Below are 16871 nucleotides of genomic sequence, written 5' to 3'. Positions count from 1 at the left end.
CTTCGCTTCCTCTCTCTCCTTCCCCTCTTTTCAGCCCTTTTAACAATGTTGCCATAGTCTCTTTGCAGGTGAACTTTGGTTAGCAACGCCAACCGAGTTTTTGGTTTGGGGAGGGCAAGGTGGGAAAATCAAAAGTTTTGGCTTTATTCTGTCTGTCTTTGCTCCTCAGGTCCGCAGAGCCTGGGAGAGAGGCAGGGCTGAGGGACTCAGTGTTAGCAGAGGGGGATGGGATCGCTGCTGCTGTCTTTCCACACCTCACTTACCATGTTGACTTGCCTTTCTGGTTGGAAACTGCTTATCTAGGGAGTTAATCAAATACAGATCAGCAGCTGCATTCCTTGGGCTGAACTGATTCTTCTCAGTCCAGTGTTTTGCAGATAGGGATCGTGGATTTCATGTGCATGTTTTCAGGGAAAGACAAACTGACATCTTGGATGAATCCCAGGGAATGGGGTGGGTGGCAGAGTTTATATATGTGCTGGGGGTTGACTTGGCTCTAGCTGCTGTGTAAAGTTCACTTTGACAGCTGAAAGATGCAGAGAGAAGCACTTTCAGAATTAGAGACACTGAGGTAATTAGAGAGTGACATAGGAAAGGAAGTGGGGAAGGGGGAGGTGGAGGAGAGGGAGGGCTCAAAACTCGCCTTGACATCATCTGATAGGTTTTCCACCCTGTGCAGCAGCTATTTTTATGCTTTCAATTCACAGTAATTACAGCTCAATGACAGCCAACTTGCCAAAAGTGGGGGTGTTGGTATATCCCAGAGTGGGTTGGGGAACTGAAGGGCTGCTCAAAGGGTGCGACAAAGGTCCAGATTCCCAGGCATTGTTCCTGCTGCTGTGGCCTTTTTTTTACATTTGCATGGTCGTTTACCTTTGGCTACCTGTCACATCTAGGAGTTTTCTGAATGCTGACTGGCAGCACTAGCTGTCACCAACTAGTTTAAAAGATAAAAGTACTTAAACCTCAGGCTCTTCCTGAGAACTGGAGAAGCAAAAATGTACAGTGCTCCCAGCCTGGCTTTTCTTCCTCTTCCTAAAGGTCACTGTTGGTAGGAGGCAGGATCCTGGGAATATCCACAGTGAACTCACATTACATAAATGTGATCCCTAGCTGAGAAGAAGTAAGCAACATAAGTGTCAGCGTGAAGTTTGTATTTATTTTGAAGTATGAAATGAATTGAATCGTAAGACATCAAGGACATAAAAGCTTTACAGTGATATAGGTACAGCATTCTATTAATTTTCCAACTTTTGTCTGCTTGCTAGAAATATCAGAGATAGATCTTCAAATATAGTGGGCTTCACACTTCTTTCTGAGGTTTCATCTTACACCTCGACTGAGATCTTTCTCACGTTGCCTGAGTGAGCATTTTTTGCAGCTCTTTGCCAGTTTTTAGCAGTACATTGTTTATATTTCATCACTAAATTGTGTGCATGCAGATCATTGCAGGCATTGTTTTGTCTGAGAACATTATTACTGGGGGAAGAAAGACAGAGAAACCTGCATTTAGCTTCAGGGAGGACTGGAGTTGAAAGGAGCTAAAAATGCACATTTTAAGATGGTGGTGGGGATTGTAAACACATTTTCTGTCTGATTATTAATTTGAATTTAAAGAATCCATTATTTTGGTGGGGAGGGGGAACTAATGATGCAGTTTTGTGTAATAGCTGAGCTCATCCAAAGTCTACCCTGTGTCAAGATTGGTGTGGCCCCTTTCTCCCTTCCCTTGGCTTTTGAGGGTAGAAAAATAAAAGAAGATAAAGTTAATGAATTCATTAAAATTCGTTCAAAGTACTGAGTAGGTAGTGATACCTGACATTCACATACAAGTATTGCTTTCCTTGCCCACCAGGCCTCAGAACGAGCAGCAGTATCTGTGCAAGCTGTCTGTACACCTGATGCAGCATCTTGAAGAAGAATGCATTCCCACACTGTGTATCTCATTTCATACTTGAAAGTCAAAGGATATAAGGCTCAATTGATGTCTCATAGATAGATTATGAAAATTGGGCCTGATGTTTTTCAAATGAGAAATCTGTGGCAAATATGTGGGTCCCCTTGGTAAAGGTGATTGTTCTGCCAACAGCAGAGTAAAGATTGTGCAAGATACTGAATGTTGGGCATGCATTAGTGAGGGCTGACCCTACTTTTCTGTACTGGTTAGACAACTGAAACTGTTGTTGGAAATCCTACCTCTGCCGTGAAATGAACTTGTCTATCTGCTCTGCTGATTTCCAGAGTAACTGTCAGAACTATTCATCAGGCTTTACTTGTTCTTACAGTGCATTGATATTTCTGTCCATGTGACCATTGATCAGACTTTAGATCTTTTATGAGTGCATCAGGATCCAATAAAACAATTAAACTTTTGTTTAACTTTTTCATGCTCATAAATGTGAAAATAGTGTCAGTGTTTTGTACAAGACAGCTTGCTCTCGGTCTTTACTTATCTATCAGAGTCCACTTTTGCAAGGAGGTACTCCACAAGTGCTTGCTCATGTGTTGATATCCTCCAACCTGGGCCCCTTGGAGTTTGTCTTCTTACTGCATGGAGAACATTATCCAAGACCTTTTTGGAGTGCTGTGGCCCAGATAATTTGGATAATTGCTCCTTCTTTCAGAACACTAAATAATGCTATAGGACAAATTTGATACTGTAAGACAGAATTTTAGAATATCTTACTCAGGAAATCAAAGATTTATCTAGCTACCATTGGGCCAATCACGTGTTTTTCTTTCCCAGCTGTTTTCTACAAACGAGGAAAGAAAAGTAGGTCTGTGTACCTGTCTGCAGCTCTGCAGTAATTCATTGAGAGGATCAGATCTTCATCAGTTTCTTCATCAGAACTTGGACAACATCTTAGAACTGTGCTGGCAATACCTGGTACTGGCAAGTTTGCTGGATAGAGCAACTGGTTCACGTTTCCCAGGTTTCATATGCTGTAGTGACCTGCTAACTCAGAGGCCCTGGTTGGCAAAATAATAGCAGGTTCTGACCTCTGTAGCTGAATCTTGTAATTTTTACCATCCAGATGGTATATTACTTGTCAGAAAAAGTAGAACTTGGTCTGGCTGAGGACAGTTGTTCTTTAGTTATTACAGTAATTATGGGACCTCTCTGCTCAAAGTATCAGGCTTGACTCAATGTGCAGTTTTGTGTTGCTGCTGAAAGGGAAGATCTGGACAATATGTTTCTTTATCTTCTCCTTCATCCTGGCTTTAGCACTCCCAAGGCAGTTCTCCACAGTGTCATCACTGCTAATGCTTACACAAAAGCAGGCTCATCTACTTATGCAGTAATTTGACCTTATTGGCTAAAGTTCACTGAGAAATTGAACCTTTATCTGACTTTTACAAATCCTAAATTTAAGATGAAAGTTTCTGTTCAGTATATGTTGGTAATTTAAGAGTAATGCAATTACAGACCTTTAGATAATAACCAAAGGTATATTTTAGCCCACAGGAACATTAGAGTTTGGATTCTTTCCTGGGTGAAGGTTGAACATTTCAAAGTAAGAACAGTACTGTTGAAAGTACTCAGAAATTTCACTGATGCCATCCAGCATTTGGTTGAACACCACCTTTCTTAGATATTAGCTTCATTATTAGAGTCATTTTTTCCCTATGATTGTAATTCCAGCCTTGCTCTATAAAACGACTTGAATGCCTCTCGAACTATTTGGAGATGAGAAATTTTTGTCTTAATTGGGATGGGAGCACAATATGAATTGGAGACTGTTCCTACAGTGTTTAGAGTATTTACCTCTTTATTTTTGTAATGTCTGTGTGGTTATCTTTGTTTCAGGCTTGTAGAATGACACTCATTATTCTTTATCTTTTTTTCCCTGGAAAGATACAAGAATACTTTTTTTAGGTATTGGACAACTATATTTTTTGGTTTTGTTTTTTGTTTGTTTGTTTGTTTGTTTCACCTTAGACTTTATTGCACCTTTTGTGATACATTTTTAGCAAGATTGAAACCCAACAAGGCCACCAGCTGTATGGTGAGAGTACCTCCTGGCTGCGGCTTGGATAGAATGTGTTTTCTCCTGGCCACTTCCAATTCCAGTGCCGTGGTGGGCAGTATGTATAACCAAAGTTTGTCAACCATATGGCATCTGTTCATGATGCACATGAAATGAGTGCCAGATGAGGTGACTGTGTCCATACAAGCACAAATTCTGAAGTTCTAGTGCTCGCAGAAGAGGGTTATTGATTTGGGGTTGCAGATTATCTTCAGGTAGGTGTTTCTACTAGGTTGGGAGAAAGGATTTAAGGAAGAAGAGATGAGAATATGTGCTTGTACAGAAGTAGCCTGCTGTTATCTGTATGTGGTCTCAGAGCAAATGCATAAGAAAACTGTTTCCTGAATTATCTGTTCATCTTTCTGCATAACAAAAACTCTAAGAGTGGCTTCTGTGCTCAGAGCAGTGGTGTTCTCCTGGCTGTGTGCACAGCGTGCTTACAGTGGGGAGGTGCAGGGGGAGAGAGGGTACTGCTCAATCACATGATATTGCCTGTCTGGCAGGTGTCTGTAGTGTGAGTAGAGAAACCAACTGTTCACTATTTTGGGTGAATGAGGTTGGCTGTTACTGCAAGTGGCCCCACGAAGAAGTCCATGCATCTGTTGATAAGCAGTGCTCTGCATACTGGGATCCTGAATGCTTATAGCTGCTTGCTGAAACAGTGGAGATTCTGTCTCAGCTTTGAGATAGTAGGAAGAAAAATTTTTCCAAAAGACTTGCTGATTTTAAGCTTTAGATGTTGGCTGTCAGGATTTGTCTGTGCCTCCAGAACCTCTCTGTTCCTATGCAAGCACAGCCTTGGAATCTAGCAGTAAACTAATTTTTTTTTCCCACTCTACCACTCGGTGCACTGACCGAAGCCTGGTAGAGAGGGATTGACGTTGGGTCTCTTGTGAGGATTTAAGCACCCCTTCCACTTGCCTGGGACGCCTTCTGTGTTACAGAATCTGCCTTCAGGTCCAGGGATTTCCTCTAATATGCTGGATAAAGCCAAGACACTCCAGCCTGCCTATGTTGGGATTGTGCCGCTTGCAGAGACTGTGTCAAAGCAAGGGAAAAGCTGTTCAGGCACATATCAGGATTCATACCACAGCTTACGAGAAGGTTAGCAGACTCTGCTTTCTGTATTGTAGACACTGTATAATTAATTTGTGGGTTTGCTTTTGTTTTGGTTTTTGTTGGGGTTTCCCCCCCCCTTGCATATTGAATCTGCTTGCTTTTTCTTTTCCGGGCAGTAGTCCAGATTTTGGGTTTCCCACTGACTCCTGTGACCTGTTGTCCCTGAGGGTGCCTCAAGCATGTCACTGGACAAGCCTGGAGCACTGTATGTAGTGACTTGAAGTGTTGGACCTTGAGACAATTTCACTTGCATTTGGGAGTTTTTAATTTCAAACTTTTTCTTCCTCTCCCCTATGTCTGTAGGGCTCTTGTGAGCAATGTTTTAAGGCTGTTTCATTAAAGGTGTAAAGGCTTGTTCTGGAGTATCATGTTTTCAGTTTCTATATGTTGTTGTTTAGAGAGTCTGGAAGGAGTGTGGTGTATATGTATAAATGTGATTTTTAGATAGTAGTGTACTGCAAATATGTGTGATTTTTTTAATGACAGTTTGACAATTCTGAAAGATTGTGTAAACAAGCAGCAGTCAGGTTTCAGGGAGTGATACCTAGAAGGAAAGAAGAGGATCTGGAGGGATTGAAAAAGATTGAGAAGATGAAAACAAGCAGTAGTCGATTCATAGCGTACCGTGTAATAAATAGCAACAAACAGGAGCTGGGAAAAGATTACAGAGAAGAACGGCAGAACATCCCAAAATGCCAATAGCAAACATAGCAATATTTGTGTTTTGTCAGAAATATTGGATCCGTCTGGCTACAAGTGAAATTTTAGCAGGAACTTGCAGGAGCGAACAATGATCTGGAGTACAGTGGCCTCAGAAATAAGGTGGTGACTGATTTCAAGAGTGAGTAATGTCATCTGAGAGGAGGGGAAAATAACTTTCAGTGACATTTTGGAGAGCAAGGTAAAGTAAAGGGGGAAGGAGTTGAGGACAAGAATCCAAATAGAATAAGGCCATGTTTATTGCATAAAGATGACCAGCATGTAGAAGAGGATTGTAGCAGTTGCAGTTAGAGGATTTTTCTCTCATTTGTAGCTCTAGGCCTGCTGAAGCTGCCAAGTAAAACTGCTAAGTTTCTGCCCCCAACTGTCACTCCCCCTACCAAACCTCTTTATCATCTATCAAGAGTTAGCTTGTTATTAGCTTTTAAAAATATTGCTGGTTTTTGTTGCATGTTTTCATTGGAATATTCTTTGTTGAAAAAATATGGAAAAGAAAAAGAAAACTGAAGTCACAGTCCTCAAATTCAAGTTCAGGAGTTATAAATCCATTAGTACAGGCAGTGTTCCCAGATTACTTTATCTGCTCTGGAAGCAAAGAGCTGCAGCACATCAATCTTATGAGATAAAAAACAACCCCAAATTTTAAAAAGCCAGAACTTTCATCTGTCCTGTATTTGCAAGGCATTGATTTTCACAGAAGGTGAGCGCTCTGCACTTGGATGTGCCAGGGTACATCTTTCATCCAGTCACTAAATATCGCAAGCTGTACAGTGGGATAAAATGCAGAATGTGGAAAAAGCAATTCTGTCTTACTTTGAACAATATAAAAAGGTTTGTCACTGTCTCAAGTTGAAGTTAATTAAGGCCATTGAAATCTTGTATAATTCTGATTGTTGAAAAAGCTGTGTAGACTCTGCAAAGTCTAGCAATACCATCAGCCTACCCCACTGCTAATTCTTGATACTCTAATATCATATGTGATGAGGAGGTAGCTGCTTTCCACCGGCTACCAAATGAAGACAAATAGATGCTGCCAGCTTCTTTCATATCAGATGAGGAAAATAATAACCCTTTAGCTTTGCAGCTGCTCCATTCAAGTCTCCTGCAGACTGGGGATACCTGTTGTGTTTATGCTGTAGCCTGCACTGTATTTTACAGAGCCAAATCTTTCTGGCAGCAGAGACACAGATGCACCCATGTGTAAACCCTTATGGAAGCTCTGGAAGTCCATAACTAGCATTGAGCTGAAACTATAATGACTGTTGTACCTTACTTTCTGTTCCCTCTAAAATGGGATGGCTTAGTTTTGTTGTCACCCAGAAGAGAAAATTCATGCATTTATCTTCCTCATTTTTTACCACCTCTTAATAAAACTGGGCGAACTAGGGCTGTTTGTATTAACGCTCACAGTGCTCATACCTGTTCTCTTAATGATCCTTATGAGAAGTGGATATCTGGAATAGACTGTGTCTTGCTTCCTTGCCTCTGGAAAACAAATGGTCTCCTAAATCTGATTTATTACCTTTTTTTAAATTAGGACTTGACACTGAAGTTTGGAAACTGGTGATCCTTTCCTCACATGGGGAAGTCAAAGAACTTATGCGTGTATTTTTTGAAATATGTGTTAGGGCTGTTATTTATAAAATTCCTAGAATTCAGGAATCCATAAACATGTTTTCTATTCAAGAATGCCTTGGAATGATTTAGTTTTCAAATAACAGAGCCCAGTTTGCAGTTCCTAGACCAGTTAACACAACGGTATGGTAGCCCCTCATGAAAGATACGAAGAGGGAATTGCAGAAAGCTGCTCAAAAGCCAGTTAGTGTTCATGTGAGTCTATCTTAGAATTAAGTACTTCTAAAACTAAATTCCAACTTTTCCACCTCTGTGCTACTTCTTTAATTCATTGCTCTTAAACTAAACACTTTTTTTTGGCAAGTCCTCCCTTCAAAAATGGTCAGTGTGACTCGGGGGCTGACAGTGAGACTCACCTGTCTTTTTCTAAGATTTGTATCTCAGGGCCCAGACACAGGAACAAGTTCCTGCATGCCATCTGATCTGCACTAACTGAGCACATTCTTGGTCTGCAGCAATTGGGAGGTAATTTGAGTTAGCTTAGCCTTTGATTAAACTATTAATATCTGTTCAGTACTTTGAAGAGATCAGGAGTCATGCAAGTGCTTATTAACATACGGCTTTCTTCAGGAGTGATCTAGACCTTACCGTCATCACACCTGCCGGCACCTGAAGGTCCAGCTGGCCCGTGGCTGTGCCTCACCCAGGGGGGGTCAGAAGAACCTGCACGTGCAGACTTGGAAGCTCTCAATCCCAGGGAGATCCCCGGCAATAGGGCAGCCCCTGTGCCTGAGGCATTTCACAGGAATGCAGGGTGACATTTTTCTGTGAAGGGTGATCTGTGTCTTGCTGCTTCAGAGTGGACCTGAAGATGTTGTGGTAGATGTCAAAGCGATGCCTCCTGCAAATGCAGGGGTAAGCAGTGTCAGAAACCAATCACAAAACACACAGAGGCCTTTCTGAATTATGGCCTAATGCATCCCACTGTTCGGAATTACTTATGCAATTAGTGCTCTGACACATTAAAACATAGAGAATGCGTTGAACGTACGGGGAGCTCGTCTGCTGGCATTTCGTGTGGCAAATCCAGAGGCACACCAGATGTATGTAGCTAAGACTCCCTGTAGCCTCTTGTTGCAACCATAGAGTGTGACTATGCTTAAAGAGGTGCAATGAAGGTAAGATAATAGTATATTTATGTGAAGTGGCTTGAAGTTGGCTGGCAATTTAAATTTATTTTTTCTTAATTGCCAGTGTGCCTTGTTTGACTTTGAGGACTAGAGGTGTTTCAGAGCATTTGTTAACTTTATGACATGAGTGGGAAGCTTAGGGAAAGGGTTAACACTGAATGACCAGGGTTTTTATAAGTCAGTTGTTATCAGTGGAAGGAGAGTCATAGCATTATTCCTGGAGTTAAATTCACATATTTTTTTGGTCCTAATTCCCTAATGTGGTTTTGGTTTTTTTGGATGTGACATGTTTTCCCCTCTTGCAGTTTACTGAACTATTCCTGTCAGTGTAATGATCCCCAGCTGTTGCTTTAGTCCTAGCTATTTTCAAGCTGGGAATGGGAAGAGGAGGAGGAGAGGGACAGAGGCTAACTTGTTTACCACACTGTGATATACTTAATTTGTCAAAAAAAGGCTACTATGGTGCTTTCTTTAGTGCAAAGTCATACTAAAAGGAAAGAGTTGCAGATTTGGACCTGCAAGAGCAAGGAGGTGTAAGGACTCAATGCATGCAGAAAACAAAAAATAATAGAAAGTGGGTGTGGTGCGACGAGTACAGCTGTCAGTAGCATTTATGCAGACAATGCTTTGAACTAGTAATGATATCAAGTAAAATTTGCAGTGAGTACTCTCCTACCCTGTCAACTGAATTTTCTTCACAGTTTAACTGAGCTTCATGTTCAGTGGCAGTGGTGTTGAGGTACCAATAATGCCAGCAACTGGAAAACATGTTAATAAAGTTTGAAAAAACTTGTGAGGCTTTCAAATTACTGATTTTTTTATAATTATTTGTTGTTTGGTTTTTTTTTAAGAAAATATCTGTATTTATACTTTTAAACAGCAAACGGCTGTTTAAAAGCAAATGACTTCCTGGAAGCTGTTGAAAAGCTTTTTTGAAACAGAACTATGATTTTTAAACTCAAATTGCTTGCTTTTCATCCAGAAACAATTTCTGCAGTTAACATGCTTGTTCAGAGTCCTTGCTAGGCAGATGTCACCGTGACTCTCTTGCTCAAAGATCTGAGGGTCAGTGACACTTGTGGTTTTTCCTTCTGTTTTTGGATCCACCTCAGGCTGCCTGTGTAAATCTTATCTCAGTACTTTTATCATCTCTAAGATCTGTCAGTAGTCACCTCAGATTTTTCATCACCTGCAAGTCATTGGTCAACAACTTAGTGAATATCTATATCAAAAATAAGTGCCTGCTTAGATCTTTGATTTCATGCCTCAACTCTCATATCTTCAGTCTTTTCTGAGCATTGAATTACTGATTTTGTCACCTGCTGCATCAATAAATTTTAATCCAAAATGTAAAAGCAGCACATTTCTTGGCAAGAACCTCTGCAGACTATGGTAGAAAATAGGATATGATTCCTGATGTAGCTTAAGTTTATCAAGTTAAAGCGTGTAGTGAGCCTGTGGGGCAAAATGTGTTCCTTTTTCTTGCAGGAAGCCTGTGAGTGGATGTATAATCTGCTGAAGGGCATTATCATGAAGCAGAGTTCATGGTTTCTTTCTTTTACTTCGGCTAGTAAAAGTAGACATGGTGTTTTTCCCTGGCCTGTAAAATTTACTAACCTGGAATCTCTCCAAACTAAGAGCAAACCTGCAGTAGCTGAAATAATTTGCAATATGGTGATTACTAAGAAGAACTAAAAAATGGGTTTTTTGCTCATTAGTGTATTCAGGATGTTTCCTGGTGTTCAATGACATGGGTAGAAATGTGCAGGTGACCTTCTATCAGAGTTTATTGTGTATAATATAGTCAACATTCTTACAAGTAAACAAAGATTTGGACTTACCAGCCTGTGGATCTGCCATCTGAAGTTAGACTTGGCCTGATGGAGCTAACAAGAAATGTGAAAGGTCAGTAATAAGGAAGAGGGTATATTGCTTTTTGACGTGGATTCTTTGGAAAATTGACGGTGAAAATTCTTGAAATGCAGGCTTTCTGGAAAATCTCATTTTAATACTGGCTTTCAGAAATAAACAGCTCTAAAGAAAATCTTTTGTAAAAAAAAAATAGCTTTTCGAAAGTTTTCAGTGGAAGCCTACGGATTTTTGTCCATGATAGGGACAGGGATCATCTGTTGCAGTCATGCTTGTAAAGATCTCATTCTGTGGTCTCCATCCCTTAAGGCATCTCATGGACCTTGTCACCATTCTGAGGGTATTTCCCATAATGACTGTGTTGCATCCTACCAGCTGACACATTTAACATCTTTCTGGTAACCTTCCTTACTGAAACACTTGTCAGGGCACAGCTGGATTGCTGGGGACAGAACTGGCTGATGCTGAGTGACAGAAGGAAGAGATCCACTTTTGATTTTCTCTGTGTGGAGTTTCCCTAGCTTCATGCTGCTCCATGTTTGTCTAGTATTCAGTGCATGGAGACTATAGCTGTGGTTTTTGTAGGAACTGAATGTTGATGTAGCTATGTTCTTTGATTACTCACCTCTGCAAATTTCACAGCAGTGCTGGAAGGCAGAATGTACAAACTCCCGTTGCATAATTTGGTCAGTATTACAAGCAGCAGATAACCTGTCCCTGAAAACAGTGTGGCTTTCATTACTTATTTTGGTGGATGCTCTTTTAATGCACTTTTTCATTACTTTCACTTTCCTAGGCTTTCATGCCTCTTTATGTGTCACACAATTGTGTAGGTCCTTCTAAGCCTGCTTCCAGCTCACTCCCTCTTCCGCGCTCCAATGTCAAATTCTCCTTTTTCAGAAGTGGAAGGCAGCATTTTAGAAGTAGATGCTAAACTAATAGTACCTTTGCATCTCTCTGAGAGACTGTTTTACTGCTGCTAATAATATCTGTCACACTGACTGCAAGCAGTTTAGGGCAAGGATTGTATCTTCAGGGCTGACATGTGACAGTTGATCTAAGTACAGCAGTTGCAAATGCTGTCCCCACGTAGCCATCTCCTGCCTCACTGCTGGAGGGAGCAACAGAAGGGAAACGTGTCTGCCCTTCACTTGCTTTTGGTCAGTATATTAGTGAAAGCCCATCTCTTTCAGCAGTCGGGAGAGAATCTGGCAGTGTGTGTAATCAGTGTGGGAGTACCTGCTGCTGCTGGCAGTGCCCTCTGTGCCCTTCAGGAGAGGACTGAGCCAGCAGAAGCATTTTAAACATCTACAGAATTTGTCCACCAGTCTGAAGTCAGTGGTCACGCAAGCCATTCCGGACTGCTGGGTTTTTTTAGCTTGCTAGTTGACCTGTTACTCAGAATTATATTATTTCAATATTTATAGCTATGATAACACTTGAGAACCACATTAAGCCTCATAGCTGGATTTGTTTTCAATGGTGTGGGTCTTCCCTCATGGAAAAACCCAAGAAAGTCTGTCCTGGAGATCTGTAGTCCAGAGTTTTGAAAGAAAGTAAATATCCAAAGAGAAAGGAAGTAGAAAACAGTAGATGTTATGTGATCAGTTCAAAGATTTTGAGGGACTTAGATGTGTTTTTTTATGTGTAATGCAAATTTTGGGGATCAGCTTCCATATTGGGCTACTGTTGAGGAACTGATATCTAATGTAGAGTGATATGATGGTCAAAGCTGAATCTTCTAACTTTTTTACAAGTAGGAACAGAATTCTAATAGAATTTGTATTTAAACTGTAAAGAAGGTGTCAAACTGTTGCAGTGCAGAGGCCAAAATCTTTGAACCTCAGATGACATGATTGTGGCAAGTGTTCTTCGCAGTCTTTGAGAAAACAGCAAGGATGTTTCTCACTACTGTGAACTGAAATATGGTAATTCCTTGTAGTATCCACCTGAAATTCTTGCTAAGAGAGGATGCTAGGGCTTGGACAGAAGCTGGTGACAGGAATGCTAACTAGATAGGGAATGCTCTGACTCTTTATTTTGCATGTAATATGCACATTGGACAAAACCACTTTTGTTTCATGTCCCATGAAATAACTGTCAGCACAATGAACTGTCTGAAGCTAGGAGATGCTCAAACGAGCTAATTTAAAATTATAAGGGTCAGCTTTCTGAGTTCTCTATATAACTAGTTAATTACTTTTTCTAAAGAACTGCTAGATTTGTATTTAAATTTGCATACTTCTAAGTCTTTTTTTTCTACCACTTGTGGAAAAACACATTTGCTCTCATTTGCATTTGGTTTCAGTTAACCAAACATCTTTAGGTTGTTAAGAATCTGAATGGTCTTCGAAATACAGAATTATTCCACGTTTTAGTGGAAACCCCCAAAACACAACTCATATGTCGAGGTGTCCCAGCTGTTGCCACGGAAGATCTGCGGTATCTTGACTATTAGATGATTCCTGTGAAGGGAACTTTTAACCTCTATCTGTAGAGGGTGCGCTGTGGCAGAAGGAAGGCTGAATCATTGGGCCAACAACACAGTCTCAGAAATGTTTGAGGAAGTTTTCAACCTTGATCTGTGAGGCTCTTAGTATACTGGAGCACTCAGCTGTAGCAGAAATTGAAGTCTGGGAGGTGAACTATGAAGGAAAAATATTAGACCATGTCTCTAGATGCTCTCATCATCAATTTTAGTGTTATGAACATGTCTAATCAAACATGTGTTTTATGGATGTGTCATGGCATTGCCTCAATCTTGATTTTTTTTCTTCTTGTTATAACCTCACAAAAACACATCCCTTGAGCCCAGAGTTTTAGATACAGTGAAAAATTGTTTGGATTCTGCTGTACCTCCAAACATGTTTTTTCTTTTTTCTTCTGTATAATTTTTCAGAAAAATATAAACAACTCTTATGTCCCAACTTTACAGAAAGCAAAAATTTGGATCTCTTTCTTATAGGCAGAGATACCTCTATCTTTACAAGAGAAAAAATGAAAAGGGTTCAAACTTGTTTTTTCCTTGTGTAGCTTGTCTTTTGTACTGTCACGTTAGTAGACAGCCGTAAATCTCTAATTGTCAGGATATATCTACCCATTCCTTCTTTTTTCTTCATTTGTCCCCATCTGCCATGTCGTATTAAATTATCTGGGAGAATTTCTTTCTAGGGTCGTCTTTGCAAGGTGGTTAAGGGCAACGTTAGTTCCTCCTTGTTCATTGTTTCATGGGAATATACAAATCACTGTAGACTGTGACTCACATTTACACAGGGAATTGGGAAATTCTCTGTTTTTCACCCTCGAGACTTCTCTTCCACCTATAGATAGTAACAATGAGTATATAGATGGCATCAACAAGCACTGATTACAGATACAACAAGCACTAATTACAGATAATATTTACTGTATTATGATACCAGTGGGTCAATTTTAGGTAGACCTTTCCACCTAGGTATTTTGTTACAGGTCATCTTGTTGGATCATGCATGGTAGCCAGATTCCATAGATATGGATATGTGCCTAGTTATTCACACGCTTAGTTTTCACCTAACCAGTATTACTGAAACAGAATGATTTTATAAGAATCAGTACACTGTACAGAAAGCAAACCAACTTTTCCTGTTGACAAGCTTGTTGCACATTTTTACATGTTGCATATCTTGCTAAATGTACCACATTACATGTATTTCAGGTTAATTTCTTAAAGTTGTACTTTAGCAGTTTCAGCAAGTGCTGAAATGGACTATTAGGCTTACCAAGGTTTTATGGTTAAGAGTCGGCTTCTGTGTGTTCAATAGAAAGACTCATGTACTAATAGTAATAAATTTATCTGATTTTTAAATTTTAGTATCAAAGAAGACAAAACTGGCATTGCATTAAAAAGTAACAGTGATTAAAATGGCATTAAGTCTCCATAAGTCTTATGTGTTTAATGGAAATGGCAGGAGTTAAGTCATGGAGAAAGAATGTAAAGGTAAATGCCGTAAAATGCACTGACTGTAAAACTGGTAGTCTTAATTATAAATAAACATGAAAAGAACCCTGCAAAATTCAGCATAACTTTTGTAGTAATAATCAAGTTTGCAAATATTTAGAGTGACATACATGAGTAGCACCTGTGAAATAAGCATGTTCAGTTGTGTGCAATGTTGAGGACTGTAAACTTCTAAGGCTATGAACTGATTCTTCCTTTGATATCTGCACGTTTTACCACCCCAGAATGCCAATGCTGACTTGAGCCTTTGAGAACCACTAACAGGAGTAACTGTTCTGTCCTGTCTGGATCTTAGATCATATTTATGTCTTGGTACATGGATGGTGCTACTGTTTTTGTTATGTAATACTGTGTCCTAACAAAACTAAAATTACTGTAAACTGTAGTTTTACCTTCTGAATACAGTTTTGAATTAACTGTGATCTCCACATGTATCAAATTTGGTACGAAGCCTGAAAAATTACCTGCTGAGGTAGCTTGTTCTGTGCCCACAATGTGAGCCGGCTACCTTGTGGTAATATATGGGGATGGAAAGAGATCCTTTTACTTTTGACTGTGTATGTGCTTCTGATCCTATATTCTTTGGGGACCACTTTCCTCTGTAGGTTGGGATTTTTGATTCTGATAAATTAACTGTGTCAAAGAATCTGTATTTATCTGTCTCCACTAAGAGATCTATTTAATGTCTCATAAAATTGACTCATTAAAAGGTAATACATGCAAGTGTTCCATCATCCTTTGAAAATATTTTTTTTAATGTTTCCTATTTCGTATTTCTTTGACTATTGCTCTGTACCTGGGGTTTTTTTGTTTCTAGTAGCCAAAACTAGTCTTCTGGAACATGGTCATATAAATAAGGCATCTAATATATCAGCAGGCATGTGTACGCTACGTGTCATGTCAATGTTTTTATATGACCCAAGAACATTTTGGGCTGCAGAATCTTTGAAGAGTGTGATTATATCAGGAAACAAGCCTTCTTGCCCTAAGGGTGAGAGTCAGTTAATTTTCTCTCTTCCTTCTCTTTTTATGTTCTTAATTGATCAGTCTCTCCTTTTTCTGTACTTTTCAGCTACTTTTAAAAGCTTCTGGGCATTTCAGAGCCCGAAGGCTTTTAGAAGTGCTGGATGGAAAAAGCCAGCTCTAGTGTTATGTGACCCACATTGCATCTTCGGATTATTACTACATATCTACTGTGAAATATTTTGAAGATTGTTGCTTTGGAGGTGAAGGATGTGCTCTGTTTTTCTAGAATCACTTGATGGAGGGTTTAGATCTACATCAGGCAGAATTGTATTCCTGTTCTCATCTGTACAAATTTTTAATGTTCTCATAAACTTCCTAAGAGGATAAGAAAGTAAAGGTGGTCGTAAAAAGAGTTTCAAGTCCTCCATACTAGATGCCTTTGAGGCAGCTGTGTGGCTTTCTTGGTTAAACCCCCTCTTCAGCTTTGTTCCTACAATCGTCTGTGTTGGACAAGCACAGCTGGGTAAGGAGTTGTATCAGTATTCTCCAAGTTGGCATGAGACACCTCTCCAGGTCAGCATATTGCAGCAGGACATGCTGATTTCTGCAGTGCTACTAAGAAATCTGCTTTCATCATTCATATGACGTGCAGTAGGGAACCGCTCCTGGTCCTGGTTTTGTTTCCTGTTCAGGATCTGCTTCACGGGCATCCTCTTTGGGTGTAAGGGAGAGTGATCCCAATCCTATTCCTCACAAAGAGAAGACCACAGCATGATTATAAATAAGTGGCTTTTGCCTCTAGTGTGAAAGGTTCTTATAACAGTTGAAGAGACTAAAACAAATTTTCTTTCTAATCTTTACCCTCCCTAAGTCCATTTTCTCTGTAGGATGGTTGCTAAGGAAGAGCTGAGGAAGCTGCCTGCATTTTAATAGCAGCCATTGTTGCCTGAGTAGAGAAAAGAGGTAGTGGAATGAGAGATAGTCTCAAATAGTAAAGAAATAAACTTCTGCTTAACTGTCCCTTTGCCCAGGCTTGCTCCAAGTTATTCTTTAAAATGCATTGAGATGAATAGAACCCTATGGCCGCTGTTCCCAACAGTGGATGCTTGCAAGTTGTGAAGATCAAGTGTATCTTCTGCTTCTTCTTCACCCCACTGAGGGACATGAGTTTCTGGCATCCCCTTCCCAGGGCAGCAAAGTGTCATATAATCCCTGCAGTTTGGGTGTCATTTACAGTCTGCTTCACTTAAATGCTTCTCTGTTAACTGCACAGTCTGCTTAAATGCAAAGCCAGCATGTATTCCCCATCAGCAGTTAGTGGATTAAAATGCTGTTAGGCTCAGAAAATTGCCTTTAAAAAAGGCCCCAAAAGTTAGCTTTTCTTTGTTGATAACCCCCATTCTAGCA

The 16871-nt window shown here is 40.1% G+C and overlaps 1 protein-coding gene across 1 annotated transcript in view; it reads left to right on the top strand.

Annotated features, from left to right (window-relative positions):
* The first annotated feature begins 4621 nt into the window (after positions 1 to 4621).
* The window catches only part of MRTFA (myocardin related transcription factor A), a 48901-nt gene continuing 36651 nt past the window's right edge, over positions 4622 to 16871 (top strand). Inside the window, exon 1 of the mRNA XM_008931525.4 lies at positions 4622 to 5132. Within this exon, the coding sequence (XP_008929773.1) occupies positions 5006 to 5132 (127 nt within the window). The 5' untranslated portion in view covers positions 4622 to 5005. The remainder of the gene's footprint in view (positions 5133 to 16871) is intronic.

This window comes from Manacus vitellinus, unplaced genomic scaffold (genome assembly GCF_001715985.3).
Source record: "Manacus vitellinus isolate BGI_N305 unplaced genomic scaffold, ASM171598v3 scaffold_5_pilon, whole genome shotgun sequence".
NCBI lineage: Eukaryota > Metazoa > Chordata > Aves > Passeriformes > Pipridae > Manacus > Manacus vitellinus.
The sequence above is the reverse complement of the archived record's forward strand: the minus strand, read 5'-3'. Positions and strand labels throughout refer to the sequence as shown.